Here is a 20,815-nt window from a genome sequence, read left to right as displayed (position 1 = left end):
GTGTCTGTGGCCTTATGATTTTAAGCAGCCTCTCTGCTAATGGATGGAGTTGTGTTCCACTGGTAGTTTGGCATAGGGTGTCCACTGTAGCTTGCTGGTTGTTGAGTGGAGCTGGGTCTTGGCATTGAGATGGAGATCTCTGGGAGATTTTTGCCGTTTGATATTACGTGGAGCTGGGAGGACTCTTGTGGACCAGTGTCCTGAACTTGGCTCTCCCACCTTGGAGGCACAGCCCTGACGCCTGACTGGAGCACCAAGAGCCTGTCATCCACACGGCTCTGAATAAAAGGGAGAAAAAAAAGAAGGAAAGAAAGAAGATAAAATAAAATGAAGTAAAATAAAATAAAATAGTTATTAAAATATAAAATAAAAGATAATTATTGAAAAAATTTTTTAAGTAAAAGAAAAAAAGAATAGAGCATCCAAACCAAAAAACAAATGCACCAATGATTACAAGTGCTAAAAACCATACTAGAAAAAAAACGAACAGACAGAACCCTAGGACAAATGGTAAAAGCAAAGCTATACAGACAAAATCACTCACAGAAGCATACACACACACACTCACAAAAAGAGAAAAAGGGAAAAAAATATATCATCGCTCCCAAAGTCCACCTCCTCAATTTTGGGATGATTCGTTGTCTATTCATGTATTCCACAGATGCAGGGTACATCAAGTTGATTGTGGAGATTTAATCCGCTGCTCCTGAGGCTGCTGGGAGAGATTTCCCTTTCTCTTCTTTGTTCGCACAGCTCCTGGGGTTCAGCTTTGGATTTGGCCCCGCCTCTGCTTGTAGGTCGCCTGAGGGCCTCTGTTCTTCGCTCAGACAGGACGGGGTTAAAGGAGCAGCTGATTCGAGAGCTCTGGCTCACTCAGGCCTGGGGGAGGGAGGGGTACAGAGTGCGGGGCGAGCCTGCGGCAGCAGAGGCCGGCGTGACGTTGCAGTAGCCTGAGGCGCGCTGTGCGTTCTCCCGGGGAAGTTGTCCCTGGATCACGGGACCCTGGCAGTAGCGGGCTGCACAGGTTCCTGGGAGGGGAGGTGTGGATAGTGGCCTGTGCTGGCACACAGGCTTCTTGGTGGCAGCAGCAGCAGCCTTAGCGTCCATGCCCGTCTCTGGGGTCCGCGCTGATAGCCGTGGCTTGCGCCTGTCTCTGGAGCTCCTTTAAGCGGCACTCTTAATCCCCTCTCCTCGCGCACCAGGAAACAAAGAGGCAAGAAAAAGTCTCTTGCGTCTCCGGCAGCTCCAGACTTTTTCCCGGACTCCCTCCCAGCGAGCCATGGCGCATTAGCCCCTTTCAGGCTGTGTTCACGCAGCCAACCCCAGTCCTCTCCCTGGGGTCCGATTTGCGAAGCCCCCGCCCGCCCCGGCGGGTGAGCAGGCAAGCCTCTCGGGCTGGTGAGTGTTGGTCGGCACTGATCCTCTGTGCGGGAGGCTCTCCGCTTTGCCCTCCTTATCCCTGTTGCTGCGCTCTCCTCCGCGGCTCCGCAGCTTACCCGCTCCGCCACCCGGCCCGCGAAGGGGCTTCCTAGTGTGTGGAAACCTCTCCTCATTCACAGCTCACTCCCACTGGTGCAGGTCCCATCCCTATTCTTTTGTCTCTGTTTTTTCTTTTGCCCTACCCAGGTACATGGGGAGTTTCTTGCCTTTTGGGAGATCTGAGGTTTTCTGCCGGCATTTAGTAGGTGTTCTGTAGGAGTTGTTCCACATGTCGATGTATTTCTGATGTATTTGTGGGGAGGAAGGTGATCTCCACGTCTTATCTTCTGCCATCTTGAAGCTTCGCCCATGAGTTGATTTTTATAAAGCATTTTGAACAATGTCTGGTACATTGTAAGCGTGGTATGTGTTACCTTGTAGTGGTAGTGTGGAGCTGGGAGGTCTCTTGTGGACCAGTGTCCTGAACTTGGCTCTCCCACCTTGGAGGTGGCTCTCCCACCTTGGAGGCACAGCCCTGACGCCTGGCTGGAGTATCTAATTGTAGTGTGTTCGAATTAGTGCTACGTTTTGCGGATAGAACATTTACTTACTTAGATTTTACGATTTTCTCTTTGAATTTGGAGCCAGTTTGTATTTTGAAGATTTTGTAGACCCTGGGAAGTAGCCTTTTTATGTATGGTTACAGGTGAAAAAAGGATGAAAAGAATCTCAAATGTAAGTTAGGCCTCGTAGAATTCAGGAAAGGCTGTATAATCAGGCAACTTAGCAAAGATAGGCCAATGGAAAATATAATTCAAGATAGTATGTGTTTCTGTGAGAGCCTACTTACTTCTTTGTAATGCTTATCACAATTGTTTTTACTTGTTTAATATCAGTCTTCAAACTCTAGATGCTATGTTTCTGAGCTGGATTCAAATCTCCATGGGAACCAAATTGATTTGTTTACCTGTAAAAGTCATGTCATATGTGTCACCTGGTAGGTGCTTAATTCATATTTGTTTAAGAAATATGTACTTTTGGCCACTCAGGATCCAAGGAAGCTATAGTGAACAAGTTATATTTCTATTCATCAGAAGCAAGAATTCATTATCTCCATTTCTAAGAAGCTATTATTTCACCCTCTTTTCTTATATCCAGTTTCTGTTTACTAGAACTCAACATGATCCCTTTTGCCTCATGGCCTCTGTTGTCTGCCTTTCCTTCTGTACCTTTCTACTTTTGCCCATTGTCTGGGAGGAAGAAATTTTCCTCTACCCAACTAGGTTCTTCTGGCTAGTCCAAGAATTAAATTGACATGAGACAGATTAGCAGGAGAAAATTGAACCAAAATTAAATAACATGTAGACATAGGAGAGACCCAGGAACATGGAGTAACTTGCCAAATTGGCCAAAAGCTCACCATAAATGCCATCGTCAGCTAGAGATAAAAGAAGATGTTGGGACTTCAGAGGGGAGGAAGGCAGTGCTCATGGAGATGAAAAAGCAAATGTTTGATAAACAAATGTTTGCTGGGCCCTGCAGAGAAAATGGGACATTGGGTGGACTCTGATCTCTAGGCCCCTTTTGGGTGGACTCTGATCCCTAGGCCCCTTTTGGGTGGACTCTGGTCCCTAGGCCCCTTTTGGGTGGACTCTGGTCCCTAGGCCCCTTTTGGGTGGACTCTGGTCCCTAGGCCCCTTTTGGGTGGGCTCTGGTCCCTAGGCCCCTTTTGGGTGGACTCTGATCCCTAGGCCCCTTTTGGGTGGGCGCTGGTCTCTAGGCCCCTTTTGGGTGGGCTCTGGTCCCTAGGCCCCTTTTGGGTGTGCTCTGGTCCCTAGGCCCCTTTTGGGTGTGCCTGGTCCCTAGGCCCCTTTTGGGTGGGCTCTGGTCCCTAGGCCCCTTTTGGGTGGACTCTGATCTCTAGACCACACTGAGTTTCCCCCACCACATCTAGCCCATATTCTTTGCAGATATTTCTGGTGATACCTCTATTCTGGGAATAAGCCCTTTATTTAAATACTTCAGGCAGCTAAGAGGGAAGTAAAAAGAAAGGCTTTCTGAGTCTTCTGTTTCTTAAAGATAATCAGCCTAAATTAATCATAATGCCAAAGAGATACATTTTGGAGTGGCAAATTTTGTTCCCATCATTGTAACCATCATTACTAGCTGATGACTTTTTCTGTGTATTGAAGTCAAATTCCCAAGAATCAGACCCTAACTGGTTTAGCTAATTAGAATTATTGGTCTTGAATAAAGTTCTCATAGGCTGTTCTTAAGTATATAGATTGACTGCCCTTGGAGCAAGTGGCCTAATCTGTTATGGCCAAGGTAGTGTTGGTCTGGTTCAGAATAAGGTTATCTGTGTATAGAAACAGCTGGGGCTGATTCCTTCAGTAGAGCTTCTGTGTGTAAGTTCTCAGAACATAGGATGGGAAGGCTGGCTTGCTGAGTCTGAGACTGTCCAGCATGCCCCATTTATTTACTCCACTGCAATTATTAATGTTTACTATGTGTTAAAGGGATATAGTGGAGGGAGGGGTATAGATATAAGACTGTCCTGCCCTCACGGAACTCACAGACTAGAGGAGACAGGCAAGCAAACTGAAGGCAGAAAAATGGTATGATATTGGTGAGTACATTGTGCTATGGGAACACAGATGAATACTCAGTGGGGTCTGGGAGTGTGAAATAAGCCCCATCCTCACTCAGGTTTTTCTGCCCTAGGTATATGTTAAAGAGAGGAAGTTTAGTGTCAACATTTATGTCCTTTGATATCCTTGTTATCTTGATGTTTAAAAAATTACCTAAAGCAAAACAAGAAATGGCATTGAGTATATAATCGTTTACATAAAGGACTTTTTCTTGTTTGTTTTTGAGTGGAGGGAGAGTATTATTCTTTGGCTCTCAGATATTTTCTACAGTCAGTGTAGTGAGTATATCAGAATTATTTGAAAAGAACCAGTTACACTACCTGTAATAGGAGGGATGTGGACTTAAAACTGGGCAGAGATCCTGAGAGATCTTCCTCACCCTTATTTAGATTTCTGCTACTCTTCTCCCTTCACAGTGGTCCTAACCACTAATGACTGGTTGAGTATTTAAGTTCCCTCTTTTCTTCCTGGTAATCTAGATATTGTAGAAGAGAGGACTTCTGGTAACCCTTTATTCTAGTGGAATTCTCAGTGGGGATGCTTATGGATGAGAGAAGCCCCCTGGAAAACTGTTCTTTATCTGTGACTATTAGTTTGCCCCATGCCCCTAACTTCCTTCATCTTCTATCACAGCCTTGCTTACCCTTCTTTTCCAGTCAATTCTCCAATAATGTCTGTTCAAGCCAGTAGCCTGAATGTTGGTCATTGGGCCTGAACATCACCGTGCGTATTAGCACTTCATATTGTTCCAAAGAGGTGAAGTGACTTGCCCAAAGCTCTTCATAGCATTTCATATTGAATGAAAGCATAACCCTACCCCTAAATGACCATCCAGTTTTGAAGATGATGCTATTCTAGATATTCTGATTCAGACCCAGGATGAACCTGACAATTTGAATCTATTTGATGAAGTTCTTAATGACCTAAATATCTCTACCAATGGCATTCATCATTGAATACTTGATACCTGGCACATAGTACTTTTAAAAGTTATTTTTTGAACAAATGAAAGCAGCCTTAGGGAACTGTTAAGGAAAACAGAAAAGGAGTCTTTGATTATTTTGGAAGTTGGAACTGAGGAAGCATTTAATAATTATTTCAAACTGTACAATATAGTATGTCAAACCTTTCTGGAACCCTCTAGATACTGAAATGCAAAGACCTTGCATTGGAAATCTTTGAAAGAATTCATATCATTAACCAGTAGATGGCAGTCTTATGCTATAGTTAATACATGGATTTTCTTCAATAAATACATACTAAGCGATCGGTTGGTTGAATTTGTGGTTGCAGGACTGCAGATACGGAGGGCCAACTGTAAAGTAATACTTGGATTTTCGACTGGGGAGTGGGTGGCGCCTCTAACCCCTACTGTTGTTCAAGGGTCAACTGTACTTTGACATGTTCATCCATCATCATCCTTCCCTCCTGATCCCCACAAAACCTCCTCCCACTTCAGTTCTATCCCAGACAACTATCTTACCCATCTAGTCACCTCTCTTCAGGTGCCCAGGGATGTCTTACTGCTAGTGTCTAATTAATCACAGGAAAATATCTTTTATACTTACTTATTGATAGTCATCTCCTAGGAACGGGACTGGCTACATAATTTGCAGGTCTTCCTGTTCAAAATTTATTGAGAATTTTGAGACACTAGCAGCAGAGCATTAAATTAAGCACACAGCCCTTCTGAGCCTAGACAGGTCACACACCCATGAAGCAAGCCAGGCTTCAGAATTTAGAAGATATCTCCTTCTCCCCACCCCACCCTCTGTCATTGCAACACCTCCCTATGATACATACCCAAGGGGCTACTTAAAGGAGGAGTCACTGACTGTTATTCAGATACAGAATCTCAGCACTGGATCTTAGCACTAGAGATCATCTGGTCCAGTTAACTCATTTTAAAGATGATTGAACTAAATTCCAAAGAGGTGAAGTGACTTGCCCAAAGCTCTACCAGCCATGGCTCCATCTACCACACAGGCCCTGTGAGAGATATTTTAAGAAAAGTTTTCCCATCTACCTAAGCCAGACTTTGCTCTGCTTTCTCTTCAAGAGTAGGGCACAGGTTTGTATTACTTAGTAACATTTGTTGAGTACCAGCCATGTGCTGAGCACTGTGCTAGATGTTTTATATATAATACCTCAGTTGACAACACTCTCAGAAAATCAGTGCTATTTTCCCTATTTTTCGAGTGAGAAAAATTGAGGCTCAGAACTTGAATCTTAGTTAGTAACTGGAAAGATAAGTGTTTAGGTAAGTCTGTGTTATTCTAAAACCCATTCCTTTTTTACCACATCATTCCTGAGTTCTAGGAAGACTGAGTCAGCCTATATTTCCTGAACATCAGTCTTGTTTTTGATCATCTCTGGATGATCTTGGGGACTCTTACGAGGTAATCCATGTTCTTCAAATTTACCAGCCTTGCTCCTGCCTTAGGGCCTTTGCTCCAGGGTATTTCCTCCACCTGAAACATTCTTCCTCCAGATATTCCATGAAAACAGGAACACATGTCAGATAGGTAATAGGGGATTTGATCACATAGGATCTTGCAGGCCATTGTAAGGACATTGGCTTTTTCTCTGAATGAAATGGGAGACATTTCAGTACTTTGTGTAAAAGAGTGACATGATCTGATTTAGATTTTTAAAGGATCGTTCTGACGCTGTGTTGAAAAAGAGACTACGTGGGCGGAGTAAGGAAGGTAGAAAGAAAGTAGGAGGCTTTTTAGGGATTATTACAGTAATCAAGGGAAGGATAAATGGTGACTGACCAAGGTGATAGCAGTGGAAATGAAATATGTTAAAATTTTTAACCTTTTGTTGTGGAAAATATCGAATACATACAAAAGTAGGGAGAAAAGTTTAATGAATTGCCATGTTCCTACTAGGTACCCCATGAACCTATCATGTGTCAGCATGCGTCGGGCACTTTTCAACAGCTGCAACAGTTGTCAACTTGTGACCAATCTTGTTTCTTCTATACTCCTCCCCACTACCTCCCTGACCCTAGACTGGGGAGGAAGTAATTTGAAGGAGACCCCAGATACTATATTTCATGTGTAAATATTTCAGCTTTTACTACCCCAGCTGCTTCTAACTGCTCCTCTATTCTGCAGTTTACCCTGTGGCTCCTGCTTGTTCATAGCTTTGCATACTCATGTCTTTTACTTACTGCCTGCCTTCTTTGTCCTCTTTAAACCTTTTCAAAAATTTTTTATTTTATTATTTTATTTTTGGCTGTGCTGCGTGGCTGTGCTGCGCGGCTTGCGGGATCTTAGTTCCCTAACCAGGGATCAAACCCACACCCTCAGCAGTGAAAGCGTGGAGTCCTAACCACTGGATGCCAGGGAATTCCGTAAACCTTTTTCCTTCTACCAATTACTGTGTATTTCTCACATTCAAACTCCCTAAAGGGAGGTTCTTCTAGGTTCAGTTCATTGTGTTGTTCCTTCTGCACAGAGAAAGAACATAAACTGGCCAAACTGTGTTAGATTGGCTGCTCTTGGGTCAGGCACCCTCTCTTGGTCAATCAAATTGGCGTGATATCAAGGTCAGCTTCCCAAAGAGGGGTTATAGCAATGGTAGTCACTTAGCAAACAATAGGCTGCTCTCCAATACTAATAAATAGTGGAGATTTAATGCTAGAAAGGATATAAATTGGAAAAAAAAAAAAAAGTGAGCCTGCAGTGAGGCTAGAAATAGATAAGTGCCTAACCACTTAATTGCCATTATTTTACAGTCTGACCTGACTCATTTGGAGTGCTATTCTTGGGTGCCACTAAGGAATTAAGGGACTTTTTTTTCCTTAAGATATTTTTGTTTATAATAGGCTGAGTAATAGCATAGATCATAATGTACTGGACTAAAAGTCAAGACCTACATTTAATTCCTGTGTTCCTCATGGACTCTGTTCAACATTAGACAAGCTAATAAACCTCTCTGTACCTTAGTTTCTCCACTTTCAGGTGAGATTAATACCTGCCCTATTCCTATTTCACATACGTAGATTAGATCAGAGAGGTAGAAGCACTTTGAACCTTTGTTTTTTTTATTTTTTTGCGGTACGCGGGCTTCTCACTGTTGTGGCCTCTCCCGTTGCGGAGCACAGGCTCCAGACGCGCAGGCTCAGCAGCCATGGCTCACAGGCCCAGTCGCTCAGCAGCATGTGGGATCTTCCTGGACCGGGGCACGAACCTGTGTCCCCTTCATCGGCAGGCATACTCTGAACCACTGTACCACCAGGGAAGCCCTGAACCTTTATTTTTAAAAAGTGTGTGAAAAATCTAAATGATTACTATTTTCAATGTGAAGTTTTTAATGAAGTTATAAAATGAACAGTGGATTTAAGTTCTTGTTTTTGCAAAAGATTACATATTCTCTAATCTATTCATCTTCATCATGTACAGCAAACATTTTTCTTCCCACATTGTAATGTATCTGCCATGTTTATATACGACTTAGAATGATACCTGGAACTTGGTAAGAACTATATAAATATTAGCTGTTACCTTCACCAGTGTGAAAAATTAGTCAAAACAAAAGTCCGTAGAGTTAAATGCTTAAAAAATTGACCACCCTCTGTGCCCTGTAATACACAACCACCTAAAATGCAATTGCTTGAAATACATAAAATAGTATATCATGTGAGCATATGAGTGAAAGAAAACTTTTGAGGCCCAGAAGTCTGTCAGTGTATGTGTTTATGAGTAAAGGGGAGATGACACTTGAAGGTGATGTTTGGTATCTGATAGCCCACTTTTTCTCAAACAGTGGTTAGTGTACCTGCTGCATCAGAATCACTTGAGAGTTTTCTAAAATCCCTGGTTCTATTTTCAGAAATTCTGATCTAATAGGATAACAGTGGAGACTAAGCATGCAAACATTTCTTAAGTTTCTCAGATGATCCTGATGCTTACCCAGGTCTAGGAATCACTGACAATATAGAAAAATATAATACAGTTCTTTACCCTAGTACATCATTTGTTTCCTACCAGATTATTCAAAGTGGTATGTATGGGGAAATATACAAATCCACACTGGGAGAAGAGGACTGGGAGGATATCTATTAAAATCAGAATAGTGATTATCTCTGGATTATGGGTTTATGGAAATATTTATTTTTCATTTGCTTTTTTATCTCTAAAATTTCTGGTTGAATGTATATTATTTTTATAATAAATGTTACTAAGGAAAATAGTTACCACCAGTACAAGATTTTAAAGACCTCTATGCAATGTATGTTTTTAGTTTACCAAATGTGGGAAAAAACCCAAAACCATCTATCAGTGCGTATGCTGCATAGCTTTTTTTTTTTTTTAAAGGAGAGACGACTTATAAAGCAATGTGGGAACAATATTTATTCATCTTTTTTTAAAAATGTCACAAATTCTTTTAGAACACCAATAAATGTACATCTTAGAGAATGTAAAACAAATTAAATCCTAATTAGCTTTTACGTGTTTTGCTTTAGCAAGACTGGAAATATAAGCCATTGGCTAATGTTCATAAAGGACTAATCAGTCAGCAACTTTATACTTGGTGAGGAGAGGAAAATAAGTTCTGGTTCAGTATAGATTTTCCATCTAATATGTGTTCTGGGCTCTGCTCCAGGAACAATGCTCACTCCTTTTTGAAGATCCTCTTGGCTTCCACTCCTTCATATACATAAGTCTGAAACGTGTTAACAAACATAGAAGAATTTGCCATTAAGATTAAAGGCTAAATTAAGAAAAATATTAGTAGTATTATAGCTTTGAAATAAGTTTATAGTTTTTTTTTTTGTACATGATAACAACACTTTATACAGATACAGGATACATCCATTTAAAAACACGTTTTTAGTCATATTTTTAGTTAAAATAGGCTCAATGTATTGACATATATATGTTTTCTTCAATAAATAGGCATCAGAAAATATCTGTATTTTAAAAATCAGTAAGATTAATGAGAAAAGTAATAGTCTATTTATTGATGATATAACTCAACAACCCCCAAAATAAAATCATTGCTGTGTGATTATTTTCGTCTTTGGAAAATAACTATAATAACCACTCACCTGGACCATTTCACCACCTGTAATTTCTCGGACAGTATTTAGTTCATTTCCATTGTCCACCCGTTTGAATTTTCCAACAAGTTTATTTCCGTCTAGGCTCCAAGCCCCCTATATAAAATTTAAAAAAAATAATAAAATAGCATTTTTTAGGGTCTTACATGTGTCAGGCCCTGTTTTGAGGCCTACAGGTCTACTTCTTCAAACTTCACTATGACCCTATGAAGTAAATATTATCTCCATTCCACAGATGAGAAAACTGAAATACAGTAATTTACCTAAAGTCACAAAGCCAGGGTTGAACCTAGGTTATTGGGCTCTAGAGTATGCGCTGGTAACCATCATGCTGTCCTCACTCAATTGTTTCCAAATGCCAGATTTTAAGGCAGATCATCAGGGCTTCTTTTTTCTAAACTTTTCACATTAAAAAGAGTGTTCTAAATTTAGTCATAGTTCATATTAGTTTCATGGAGAAGCTAACAAGCTTGTGCTTGTTTTAATTTATGTAATTGTTGTAGTAATTAAAACATAACCACAATGGATAAAATATTTGACAGTGTAATTGTCATTGGAAACACGTTTAATTTAACCAGAAAAATTCTAAGGGCAAAAAAGTTTTTCAAAACTCAGTTGAAAAATGTGACTCCATAAAATTTTATTTCAAACATTAAAAGTTGAATTCCCAATGACCTAGATTGTAGCATTAGACCTTTCCATTTGGTCACACATTCATTCACTAATTTATTCATTTATTGTATTATTTCAGTTACATTAACTAAATGTCTATTATGTTTAAGTTAGATAACTCTAAAAGCTTTTGTTGCTGTCAGATATGTAAAGTTGAAAACACTGAACTTTAGTTTTCTTTATGAAGAGGTGTATACTCAGTCATTCAAAGATATTTTTTCTAATTCTTATTGTTTAATCCTTTACAGATGTGTATGAAAATCAAAATGTTATGTTTAAATACTCTGCTAACTAACTTGTTTGATATATAATATGGATAAACTCCATTGGCTGCTTCAGTAAATGAAGGAGACCTACATTAATTAAACCATCCAATGACAGAAAGCAGAGATTATTTTAGTATTGTGTAGAAAAATCAAGAATACATTGCTTATCAAAAATTTCTTACAGTGAGTTCAGTTCCATCTGCGAGGCTATAATTAAAAGTGACACCAAGCTCAAACACAACTTCAATGTTTCGAAAAGTGCTTGATTCTTTGACTGTGAACTTATTTCCTTCCTGTGTAATTATCAGTTTCAAGTTGTCATGAGATGCAAGCTTCCTTTTCACCACATTAATACCTGCAAAGGGAAAGAGATTTAAGGAAATAAAGTAAAAAAATGCCATGGAAAATGCTTACTTTTCCAAGTTTTGTTTTAACTAGTTAATCAATTAATATTTTGAGGGGGGAGGAAAACCTGATAGCATTGCCTCTGCACAAGAGCATCCAGATTGCTTCTGTAGAAAAAGTTCAGGCTCAATCATATCAAGCTGTTTTTCCAAAACTTAAGAAAAATTAAATGAAGCAAGAATTGTTGAATCTTAGAACTGAGTAATTTTTAAAAAAATTATCAATATTTTTGTTTCAGTGCTAAGTAAACCAAATTCCAGGAGTGTCAAGTGAAGGATTTTAAAAGTATATTTATATATTTATAAGGATATACAACTTTAATTCTACATGTATGGTACTCTTTGTTTTTTTTTAATGTCCTTTTGCTTTCCATAATGGCTTTAAAATTTTGAACTTCATAATTCTCTTTGTTTTTTGTGGCATTTCCAACTGTCTAAAAAATGAGAAAATTAGCAAACATTACAGTCAAATTTATTATGTCGAGAATTAAGTCTCATTTATTCAGAGCTGTGACTTTTGATAGAACTCATTTTCATTGCTTTATTTTATGGACTTTGCTTTTCCATTCCCTAGAATTTAATGTTTTAAAGTCTGGAAGTTATCATTACACACTGCCATATTTTACTTTCCAAACAAAAAAACTGTCAATTTTCAATCAGCAGTTAATGTGAATGAAACGTATCTGGGTGTTTTTTGTGTTTCAGAGAATAGCACCCAAGAATCTTTTCTTCCAGTGGTGAGGCAGTGTATTCCTTCCAATGTAAGAAGTGGGAATATGGTTTTTGCTACTCTGAACCATCAACCATTCCTGAGCCGCACCTCCACAGCAGGTGTCATTCTCTAAGCCTTAAGGTTTAGAAGGAGTTAGAAAGATGTCTGTGAGAAACAAAAGAACAAGCCATTAAAGTATTAAGCCCTTACCCATTTTTTCCATGAACTTTTCATAGTTCTCGTTTCGGTCTATCTTCCAAGTACCGTCGAACGCCATGGTCTCCAGCTGATTGAGCCTCTAGGCATTCAGAGATTCAGGGCTGTCCTTAGGAGAGAATTTATGCTATTTCTTATCTTAGAACCAACTTCATACTGTGATGTGGAAGTTTAAAGTTCAAGAGGTCACTTAACTACATTAATGCCAAACCATCATAGTTTCTCTAGTTTCTATAAATTTCTTAGCTCCTCTCCTGAAATTCAGCTGCATTAAAGCATGATAAGCATACCTACTGTGTCTTAAACCATGATTGTGGGCACATTTATTTCAAGGATTAGAATGCATATTGTCTGCAGATAGTTTTTCCGCTTACAAGTTCAAAGTGCACACTGTGTTGAATGTAACATAATTTAGAGCACATATCAAATAACATCTGGGAAGTGAGACTATTAATGACGTATCCCTTTTTTACAATAGCAATTACCTTGTAAAGTAAGACTTCATGACCAAACACAGCTGAAAAGTTAAGGTTAATAGGATATTGATACTGAATATTTATTTTTCTAATACGTCCTTTTGCATTGTGTTTTTGGGTAGCCAGGGCTTTGGGTAAATATCCTGGCACCTGGTACAGTGTGTGACACACAATAGGGACCCATTATATTTTTGTTTTGGTCTTGAATGGTGATAGGCCACTGAGAAAAAATTCAAGAGGTAGCAATGTGGCTGGATAACATGACAACTCCCATAAGAGAAAGAACATCTTTAAACATGTGCCACGTGCAGAAAAAACAAAAGCCAGATGTCAGCTATGCCATTAACTAAAACCATTCCTTTGTTTTACTCTCACTCCCTCTCATCCCCAAACCTGGTGCTGTCCTAAGCCAAAACTCAATGTGTGTGTTGGGTGGGTTGGGCGTATAGAGGGTAGCTAGAAAGGTGAAGAGAGAAGGAGGTCACTGTATCTGTCCCTGCCCCCACTGCAGGCTTCCAACCTGGAGCATGCCCTAGCTGGTGCGGGAAAAAACATTAACTTAGTGTGAAGTGTGCAGTTTTGATTATTAGTGAGCCCGAACATACTCATTATTAAAAAGAGACTATTATTGTGCATGAATGTGACCAGAAAACCTCTTATTAACTAAAGCTCAGTAGAGAAACTATAGAGCATGCCCAAGATTTCATTCAGGGTCAGGGGAGGGACGTATCTAACAGATTTGAACAGGACATTGGGAAATAGAATAAAGTTTTTAAAATTTTTAAAGAAATATTTATCTATTTATTTGTTTATTTGGCTGCATTGGGTCTTTGTTGCAGCATGCAGGATCTTCTTTGTGGCATGTGAGATCTTTTATTGTGCTGCGTGGGCTTCTCTCTCTAACTGTGGCTTCCGGGCTCTAGAGCGTGTGGGCTCAGTAGTTGCAGTGTGCGGGCTCAGTAGTTGTGGCATATGGGCTCTCTAGTTGTGGTGTGTGGGCTCCAGAGAGTGCGGGCTCAGTAGTTGCAACACGTGGGCTCTAGAGTGTGCGGGTTTAGTTGCCCCGCGGCATGTGGGATCTTAGTTCCCCAATGAGGGATCGCACCCACGTTCCCCTGCATTGGAAGGCAGATTCTTAACCACTGGACCACCAGGGAAGTCCACGTTTTTAAAATTTTGATATCTATTGGGCACACTCTTTCAGAGGAGTTGCCCACTTTTTATTTTCTCAAGCATATTAAACAGTAAACTACCTTCGACCAAATCCGTTATTTCATTTAAAAAGGAAAATACATCCAAATATGCACACAGACATACACACACACACACAGAAAGAGAGGGAGAAAGTGGGTGGGCCAGGAAAGAGAGATCATAATTTGAGAATAATGGGAAGTCCTTTACATATGAAAAAAATTGACTACCTTATCTTTGTACTTCTCTCTTTTGCCAAAGATAATGAAAACCTCATTATTTGGGAACCATCACCCTAGTGTACTTTCAACTTGGAGAAGAGAAGAAAAGTTTATGGTTACTCTAGAGCCAGGGTTTAAATAGTCTCTCAGGTAATCCACTACTTATGGTGATTTGTGAATTTAGAAGACCATGGATAATGGATCCAATCTTTTTTTTTCTAGATTAGAAAAAATAGATGTATCTGGTCACTGGAATAGAAGTGTAGTGCAGTAAAAAGAACATGTGTTTTAGAAACAAAAAGACTTGGTTTCAGTACTGCCTGCAAAACGCATTATATACTGTATAGGACCTCGATCATATCACTCAATCTCTGTGAGCCTAAAGCATTACTAATAATTAATAATTATTCTCATTTTATAGATGAGGAACTGAGGCTCAGAGTGAGTGATATGATCAAGGTATATGATCAATATAAAAATTATATAAAGCATGAGCCTGAGCAACTGATAGACATCAAGTACTCAATAAACCTTTGTTTCTCTTCTTGTTCCCTGAAAAAGAAAATCAATCTCAATAATAAATTTTTAGAAGTATCCCAGGTCCCAAACAACTTTGATATTTGAGAAGGGAAATCTATGTCTTTCTATTGTTTATTAGAAAGTCACCTGAAATTTATTTATTTAGGTATTTTTTGATTTGCACTAGTGATTAACTTGGGACTAGGTATGACTTGGATTTGCCTGTTAAGGTTAGCATGATACTTTAGACCCCTCTGGGAATACAACTTTTCTCTCTATGATCTCACAGCAATGGAAGTAAAAGTGCCTGACTCAGGAAGGTGGGAAGGAGGAAACTAGAATGGCTTCTTACCATTGTTCACCTAACAGTGCCCTTTTTCTCGTGGCCACCTTGAGCTTCCCAGGAAGAGCAGAATAGGATCAGATGAAAGCAAATAGCACTTGGTCTCATGCAAACCTGCTAACAGAATGGACATGTTAAACTTTCAGTCTTCCATTTATCAGTGGCAGTAACCTAATTTAAAGTCGGTAAGGAATCCCTGTTATCTCTGCATTGTGGCATCATTGGAGTTTTTTTAAATGATTAGATCAAATTTTTAACATTACACTTTTCCTTCTGCAGCTTCTGAACTCTGTAACTCCCCAATTCTTATCACTTACCTGGACCCCATCTAGAAAAGGTTGTACAGAACCTATGGACCAGTTTCCCTTACAGACCTCTCGTACTGATGATACAGTTGGACTAATAGCTGAGGGCAGACCCAGTCCTTTATTTTCTTGTTTGATAATACTTGAAGATTTAAGGTCCTGCAGCTTGGGAAAGTGGGTGGATTAGGCGTGTGTTTGGGGGGGTTGCAGATGCTGTGGAGGTAGAGTTGTACTCTCTGTGTGGACTCCGCGGTCTGCATCAGCCACTGAGTGGTATGGAAGAAGTGGAAATCAGCAGAAACTCCTGCTCATACCTATCCCACTCCTCCAACAGAAAGTACAAACCACATTCCTTAACGTGGCTTCTGAAGCCCCTACTTATATCTCAAGTCTCCTGCCATTCCTTACTGTGTACTCTAAAATCTAAATATATCAAACTTCTTGTAGTCCTCAGTCTGTTAAATGTGCTTGCTTTCTGTTGCTTCAGGTCACAGCTTGGTCACTGAGTGCTCTAAGAAGGCTGCCTTGAACCACCAACAATGGGTCAGGTAAGTCTACTTCTCCCAAGTACAATGACCTTCTAAAGGTCTCAGCATAGCTCATAAGAGGCAAAAGCAGCTGATTCATAATAACCAGGGAAACAGTATCATCACGAAGTCCAGAGATATCACGAGGAGGGGCAATATGATGTTTCAAGCTCATTTCAAAGGAATAGCTTTCTGGAGATCACAGAAATCCTTTTACCCCATTGTAAAGCAGAAGGGAAATTTTTTTTTTGTTTTTTTTTTTTGCAGTACGTGGGCCTCTCACTGTTGTGGCCTCTCCCATTGCGGAGCACAGGCTCCGGACGCGCAGGCTCAGCGGCCATGGCTCACGGGCCCAGCCGCTCCGCGGCATGTGGGATCTTCCCAGACCAGGGCACGAACCTGTGTCCCCTGCATCGGCAGGTGGACTCTCAACCACTGCACCACCAGGGAAGCCCAGAAAGTTTTTATAGAGCATTTATATATATATATATATATATATATATATATATATATATATATAAAATTTATGGGATATAGCATTTTCAGGCATTTACTAACCACTTCAGAATTTCTGAATCCTCCTATTCAGTCCCAAGTTATTTAACTTTTACATGTCAGAAAAAAATAGTGGTCTCTATTAGGGCCATGTAAGAGAAGGATTTGAGGGACAGATGGAAAGAGCAACAGGAAATTCTTAAGGTTACTGTCCAATCCCTAGCAGTGAATGGGGAATGAGGGAGAATTGTAAAGTTTGCCTAAAGAGTTTACTTCATTCTGTTTTAACCATAAGCCTCTAAATTTTAGAAATATTAAGACCTTTTAAATTATGTTTTAGGATCTTGTACCTGAGATGGCTGGTTGATTTTCTTCCGAAAAGACTATAGAGTTACAGCAGTGTACAGGGAGGTATCTACCAAATAATGGTGAGTGCAACTTGCTGATTCCCATTAATAACAAGACAGCCATCAGTGGCAGTTGAATGATGTTGCATGAAGGATTTATGACGTCATCTTCTGTCTTATCTTTTTTAATCTGGGTCTCTTCCCCCAAATAATGAGTCTCCCTCAAGCAATTTGAATGGGAGGTTTCTCAACTCCTATACCCCTCATACCACAGAGGAAGATAGGTGTGCATTATCTCAGCTCCCCACTCCCACATCCATTATGTTTCTGCTTTTTTTTTTTTTTTTTTTAAAGAAAATCTTTTCCTTTGAGACCATTTCCATTTTGGCTGTCACCTTCCAGCCAACTTCCTCATCATTATCTATCCCATCTATCGTTGTTATCTACCATCTGTCACGGAAAATCATGGCACCAGGCTCACCATCATCCTCTGTGTCTTGCCATCATCCTGGGTGAGCTCAGAGTCCATGTGGATAAGCTACTTGTCACTCTGGCCTCACGGTACCTTAACCTCCTCATCTCTAATAATCTTTACCTCTACACTTTATCCACTTAGGTCCAGGGCTGTAACCTGTGGTTTGTCACTACTAGAGTTGTTCCTTCTGTGAAATTTAACATGCCGCTCTCCGGCCACAACTTTTCATCCTCTCACCTCCTTCATTTTCTCCCACAGTATCAGCCCTTAGCTGGGAGAGAACTTCAGTCAATTGTCGCCTCCATTTTCCCCCAAGTTGGAATCCCCTCCTGGTTTGTTTACATTCTCTATCCAGTCAATACCTGTTGCAAATAAAATAACTCCTGTGCTGTTCCAGGTGCTATTACACATGCACGGTTTCCAGCTTCAACTGAATCCTCTGCTCTGCCTGGCAAGACTTTTGTGTACCTCAGTCAACTCCCTCCTCATTTGTGACAGTGACTGGATCTTTAATCGTTCTCCTATAGTCTTCTTCCCTTGCCTTCAGCAGATGACCTGGGTATTACTCCACAGGGGAAATAAAACAGCAAGCAATAATTCTCCCAATTTATGTGCTCTCCTTTTCAGTGTTATCTGTTACTACTTTACTTCTATAAATTCTTTTATGCGCTTATTCATTCAACATATATTAGAATTCCCACTATAACCTAAGCACTATGCTAAATTATAGAGATAGAATGATGAACACATACAGTTTCAAGAGAAGCAAGGCTTGAAATTACAATAATTTGGTACATATAAAGATTTTTTTTCCTATCTCCATATCTCCCTTTTAATTATTTATTTGGCTGAGGTGGGATCTTTTCTTCTTCACATTAAGATAATCCAGTCTCTCCCATCTTAAGAAATGAAAAAAAGTCTCCCTGGCTTCTATTGACATTTCTAGAACCTACTCAATCTTTCTCCTTTCCCTGATAGCCAGGCTTCTTGAAAAAGTAATCTATACTGTCTCCTCATTCTTATCTTCTGTTAGAGCCTCAGTCTGCTGCAGTGGGGCTTTCATATTCACCCCTCCACTGAAACTACTTACTAAGCTCGTTGATGAATTTTTTTGTTGTCAAATCCAGTGCACACCCCTTGGCCCTTATTTTATGTCATTACAGCATTCCAGACTATTGACTCCTCCCTTTTTGAAATTTCTGCTTTTCTTTTCTTGACTTTATTCTTTCTTGATATTCCTCTTACTTCTCTGAATGTCCTTTTCAGGCTCTTTCACAGGCAACTCTTTCTCAACCAACACTTTATATTTTGAGGTTGCATCTTAAGATCTCTTTTTATTCCACACAATTTACCTGGGCTATTTTTGCCATTCCCATGGCTTCAGTTTCCGTCTATGTGACTCTAAAATTTTAAGGTACAACCCAGATCTCTCTCCTACCAGGGACCTATTCCTTACCAAGTTGCTCTGTGTGCATGTTCAATTGGCAGCTCAAACTCCACAAACTGGAAAGGACCTTGATGTTCCACCCAGCCTTGTTCTCTCTTCTTGTATGTCCTGGTATCAGTGAATGATACTGCCATCCTAGGAATCATTCTAAAGTCTTTCCTCTCCTTTATCCTTGGCTTTCCATTTTATCAACAAATCAATACAATTTTTACTCCTTAATATCACTTAAATATATCCCTTCTTTCTTCGTATTCACAGATAATCACCATTTTTCACCTAGGTGACTCCAATAATCTCCTAAATGATTTTCCTCTCTCTATTCTCCCAGAATCCAGTTTATCCAGAGAATATCTTTATAAAATGCTAATTTGACCATATCCTGTCCTTGCCTATGTTTTTCTTTTCTGTCCTTGCCTATCAACATTCACTGATACCCTATTGCTATCAGCATAAAATTCCAGATTCCTTACCTCTCCTGTTCACCCCCATTTACTCTTCCTTCACCAGATGCTATCATCTCTCACATCTCTCTTTGTACATCCTCTTTCCTCTGAATGGAAATCCCACCCCTCTTGCCATGCTTTTACCGCCTAACATCCACTCAGCCTTTAAGAAGTGGCTCAGTGTCACCTCTCCAATAGGCCTGACTTGCCTATGTCCTTCCTCCTTGCCTGGGCTAACTTTCCTTCATATCAGTATCATCATCATAACCCTATTTCTTTACACTTATTGTATTGATCGTAATAGTCTGTTACCCTGTTTGTTTCTTCTACTCTTCTACTTTCAGATTTGAGGGTAGAGATGACGTAAAATGGATACATAGTATGAATGAAATAAGTTCATGTATTCTAATTAAAGCCCTTGTTGCCCCTTTAGAAGTGTCACTTTTTCCTACTCGGGTTACAGGATGTGAATATTGACTAGCTAACAGGTTGTTTGATAATGAACAGTACACCAGTGCTGTTTTTTTCTTAGATTTTTTATTGATGTATAGTTGATTTACAATATTGTGTTAGTTTCAGGTGTACAGCATAGTGATTCAGTTTTTTTTCAGATTATTTTCCATTATAGGTTATTACAAGATTTTGAATGTAATTCCCGGTGCTATACAGTAAATCCTTGTTGTTTATTTTATGTATAGTAGTTTGTATCTGTTAATCCCATACTCCGAATTTGTCCCTCCCACCCTCCCTCTCCCCTTTGGTAACCATAAATTTGTTTTCTATGTCTGAGTCTGTTTCTGTTTTGTATATAGACTCAGTTGTATTATTTTTTAGATTCCACATGTGTCATATCATGTAGTATTTGATACATGTCTGACTTACTTCACTAAGTATAATCTTCTGTGTGAGGTGATACCTCATTGCAGTTTTGATTTGCATTTCTCTAATAATTAGCAGTGTTGAGCATCTTTTCATGAGCCTGTTGGCGATCTGTATGTCTTCTTTAGAAACGTATCTATTTAGGTCTTCTCCCCATTTTTTGATTGGGTTGTTTGTTTTCTCAATATTGAGTTGTATGAGCTGTTTGTATATGTTAGATATTAACCCCTTGTTGGTCACATCATTTACAGATATTCTCCCATTCTCTAGATTGTCTTTTCGTTTTGTTTATGGTTTCCTTTGCTATGCAAGAGCTTTTAAATTTGATAATGTCCCATTTGTTTATTTTTGCTTTTATTTATTTTCCTTGGGAGACTGATCTAAGAAAATATTGCTACAATATATATCAGAGAATGTTTTGCCTATGTTTCTCCTAGGAGTTTTATGGTGTCATGTTTTACATTTAGGTCTTTAAACCATTTTGAGTTTATTTTTGTATATGGTGTGAGGCAGTGTTCTAACTTCATTGATTTACATGAGGCTGTCCAGCTTTTCCAACACCAATTGTTGAAGAGACTGTCTTTTCTCCATTTTATATTCTTGCTTCGTTTGTTGTAGAGGTGTGTGGGTTTATTTCTGGGTTCTCTGTTCTGTTCCATGCTGTTTTGATTACTGTAGCTTTGAGTATAGTCTGAAGTCTCGAAAGGTTATACCTCCAGCTTTGTTCTTTTTCT

At 39.6% G+C, this 20,815-nt stretch overlaps 1 protein-coding gene across 1 annotated transcript; it reads right to left on the bottom strand.

Moving 5' to 3' along the window:
* Positions 1–9,135: 9,135 nt before the first annotated feature.
* FABP2 (fatty acid binding protein 2) lies at positions 9,136–13,020 on the bottom strand. The gene is made up of 3 exons (XM_089911299.1): positions 12,408–13,020; positions 11,264–11,436; positions 9,136–10,239 (listed from the first exon to the last, which is right to left on the bottom strand). The coding sequence occupies exons 1-3, from the start codon at positions 12,472–12,474 to the stop codon at positions 10,078–10,080; spliced, it is 402 nt and encodes a 133-aa protein (XP_089767425.1). The 5' UTR covers positions 12,475–13,020; the 3' UTR covers positions 9,136–10,077.
* Between the last annotated feature and the right edge of the window lie 7,795 nt (positions 13,021–20,815).

This window comes from Delphinapterus leucas, chromosome 5, assembly GCF_059928025.1.
Source record: "Delphinapterus leucas isolate spDelLeu-1000000601 "Yukka" chromosome 5, BTC_Dleu_Yukka2, whole genome shotgun sequence".
NCBI lineage: Eukaryota > Metazoa > Chordata > Mammalia > Artiodactyla > Monodontidae > Delphinapterus > Delphinapterus leucas.
This window is presented reverse-complemented; position numbering and strand designations above follow the sequence as displayed.

What these genes read in the sequence shown, in the direction of transcription:
- FABP2 (XM_089911299.1), bottom strand. Translation starts at nt 12,474, where the DNA reads ATGGCGTTCGACGGTACTTGGAAGATAGACCGAAACGAGAACTATGAA. An exon ending in AAAGTTCATGGAAAAAATGG is followed by an intron (nt 11,437 to 12,407) that starts GTAAGGGCTTAA and finishes TTCCCTTTGCAG; the next exon opens with GTATTAATGTGGTGAAAAGG. An exon ending in CAGATGGAACTGAACTCACT is followed by an intron (nt 10,240 to 11,263) that starts GTAAGAAATTTT and finishes AATTTTATATAG; the next exon opens with GGGGCTTGGAGCCTAGACGG.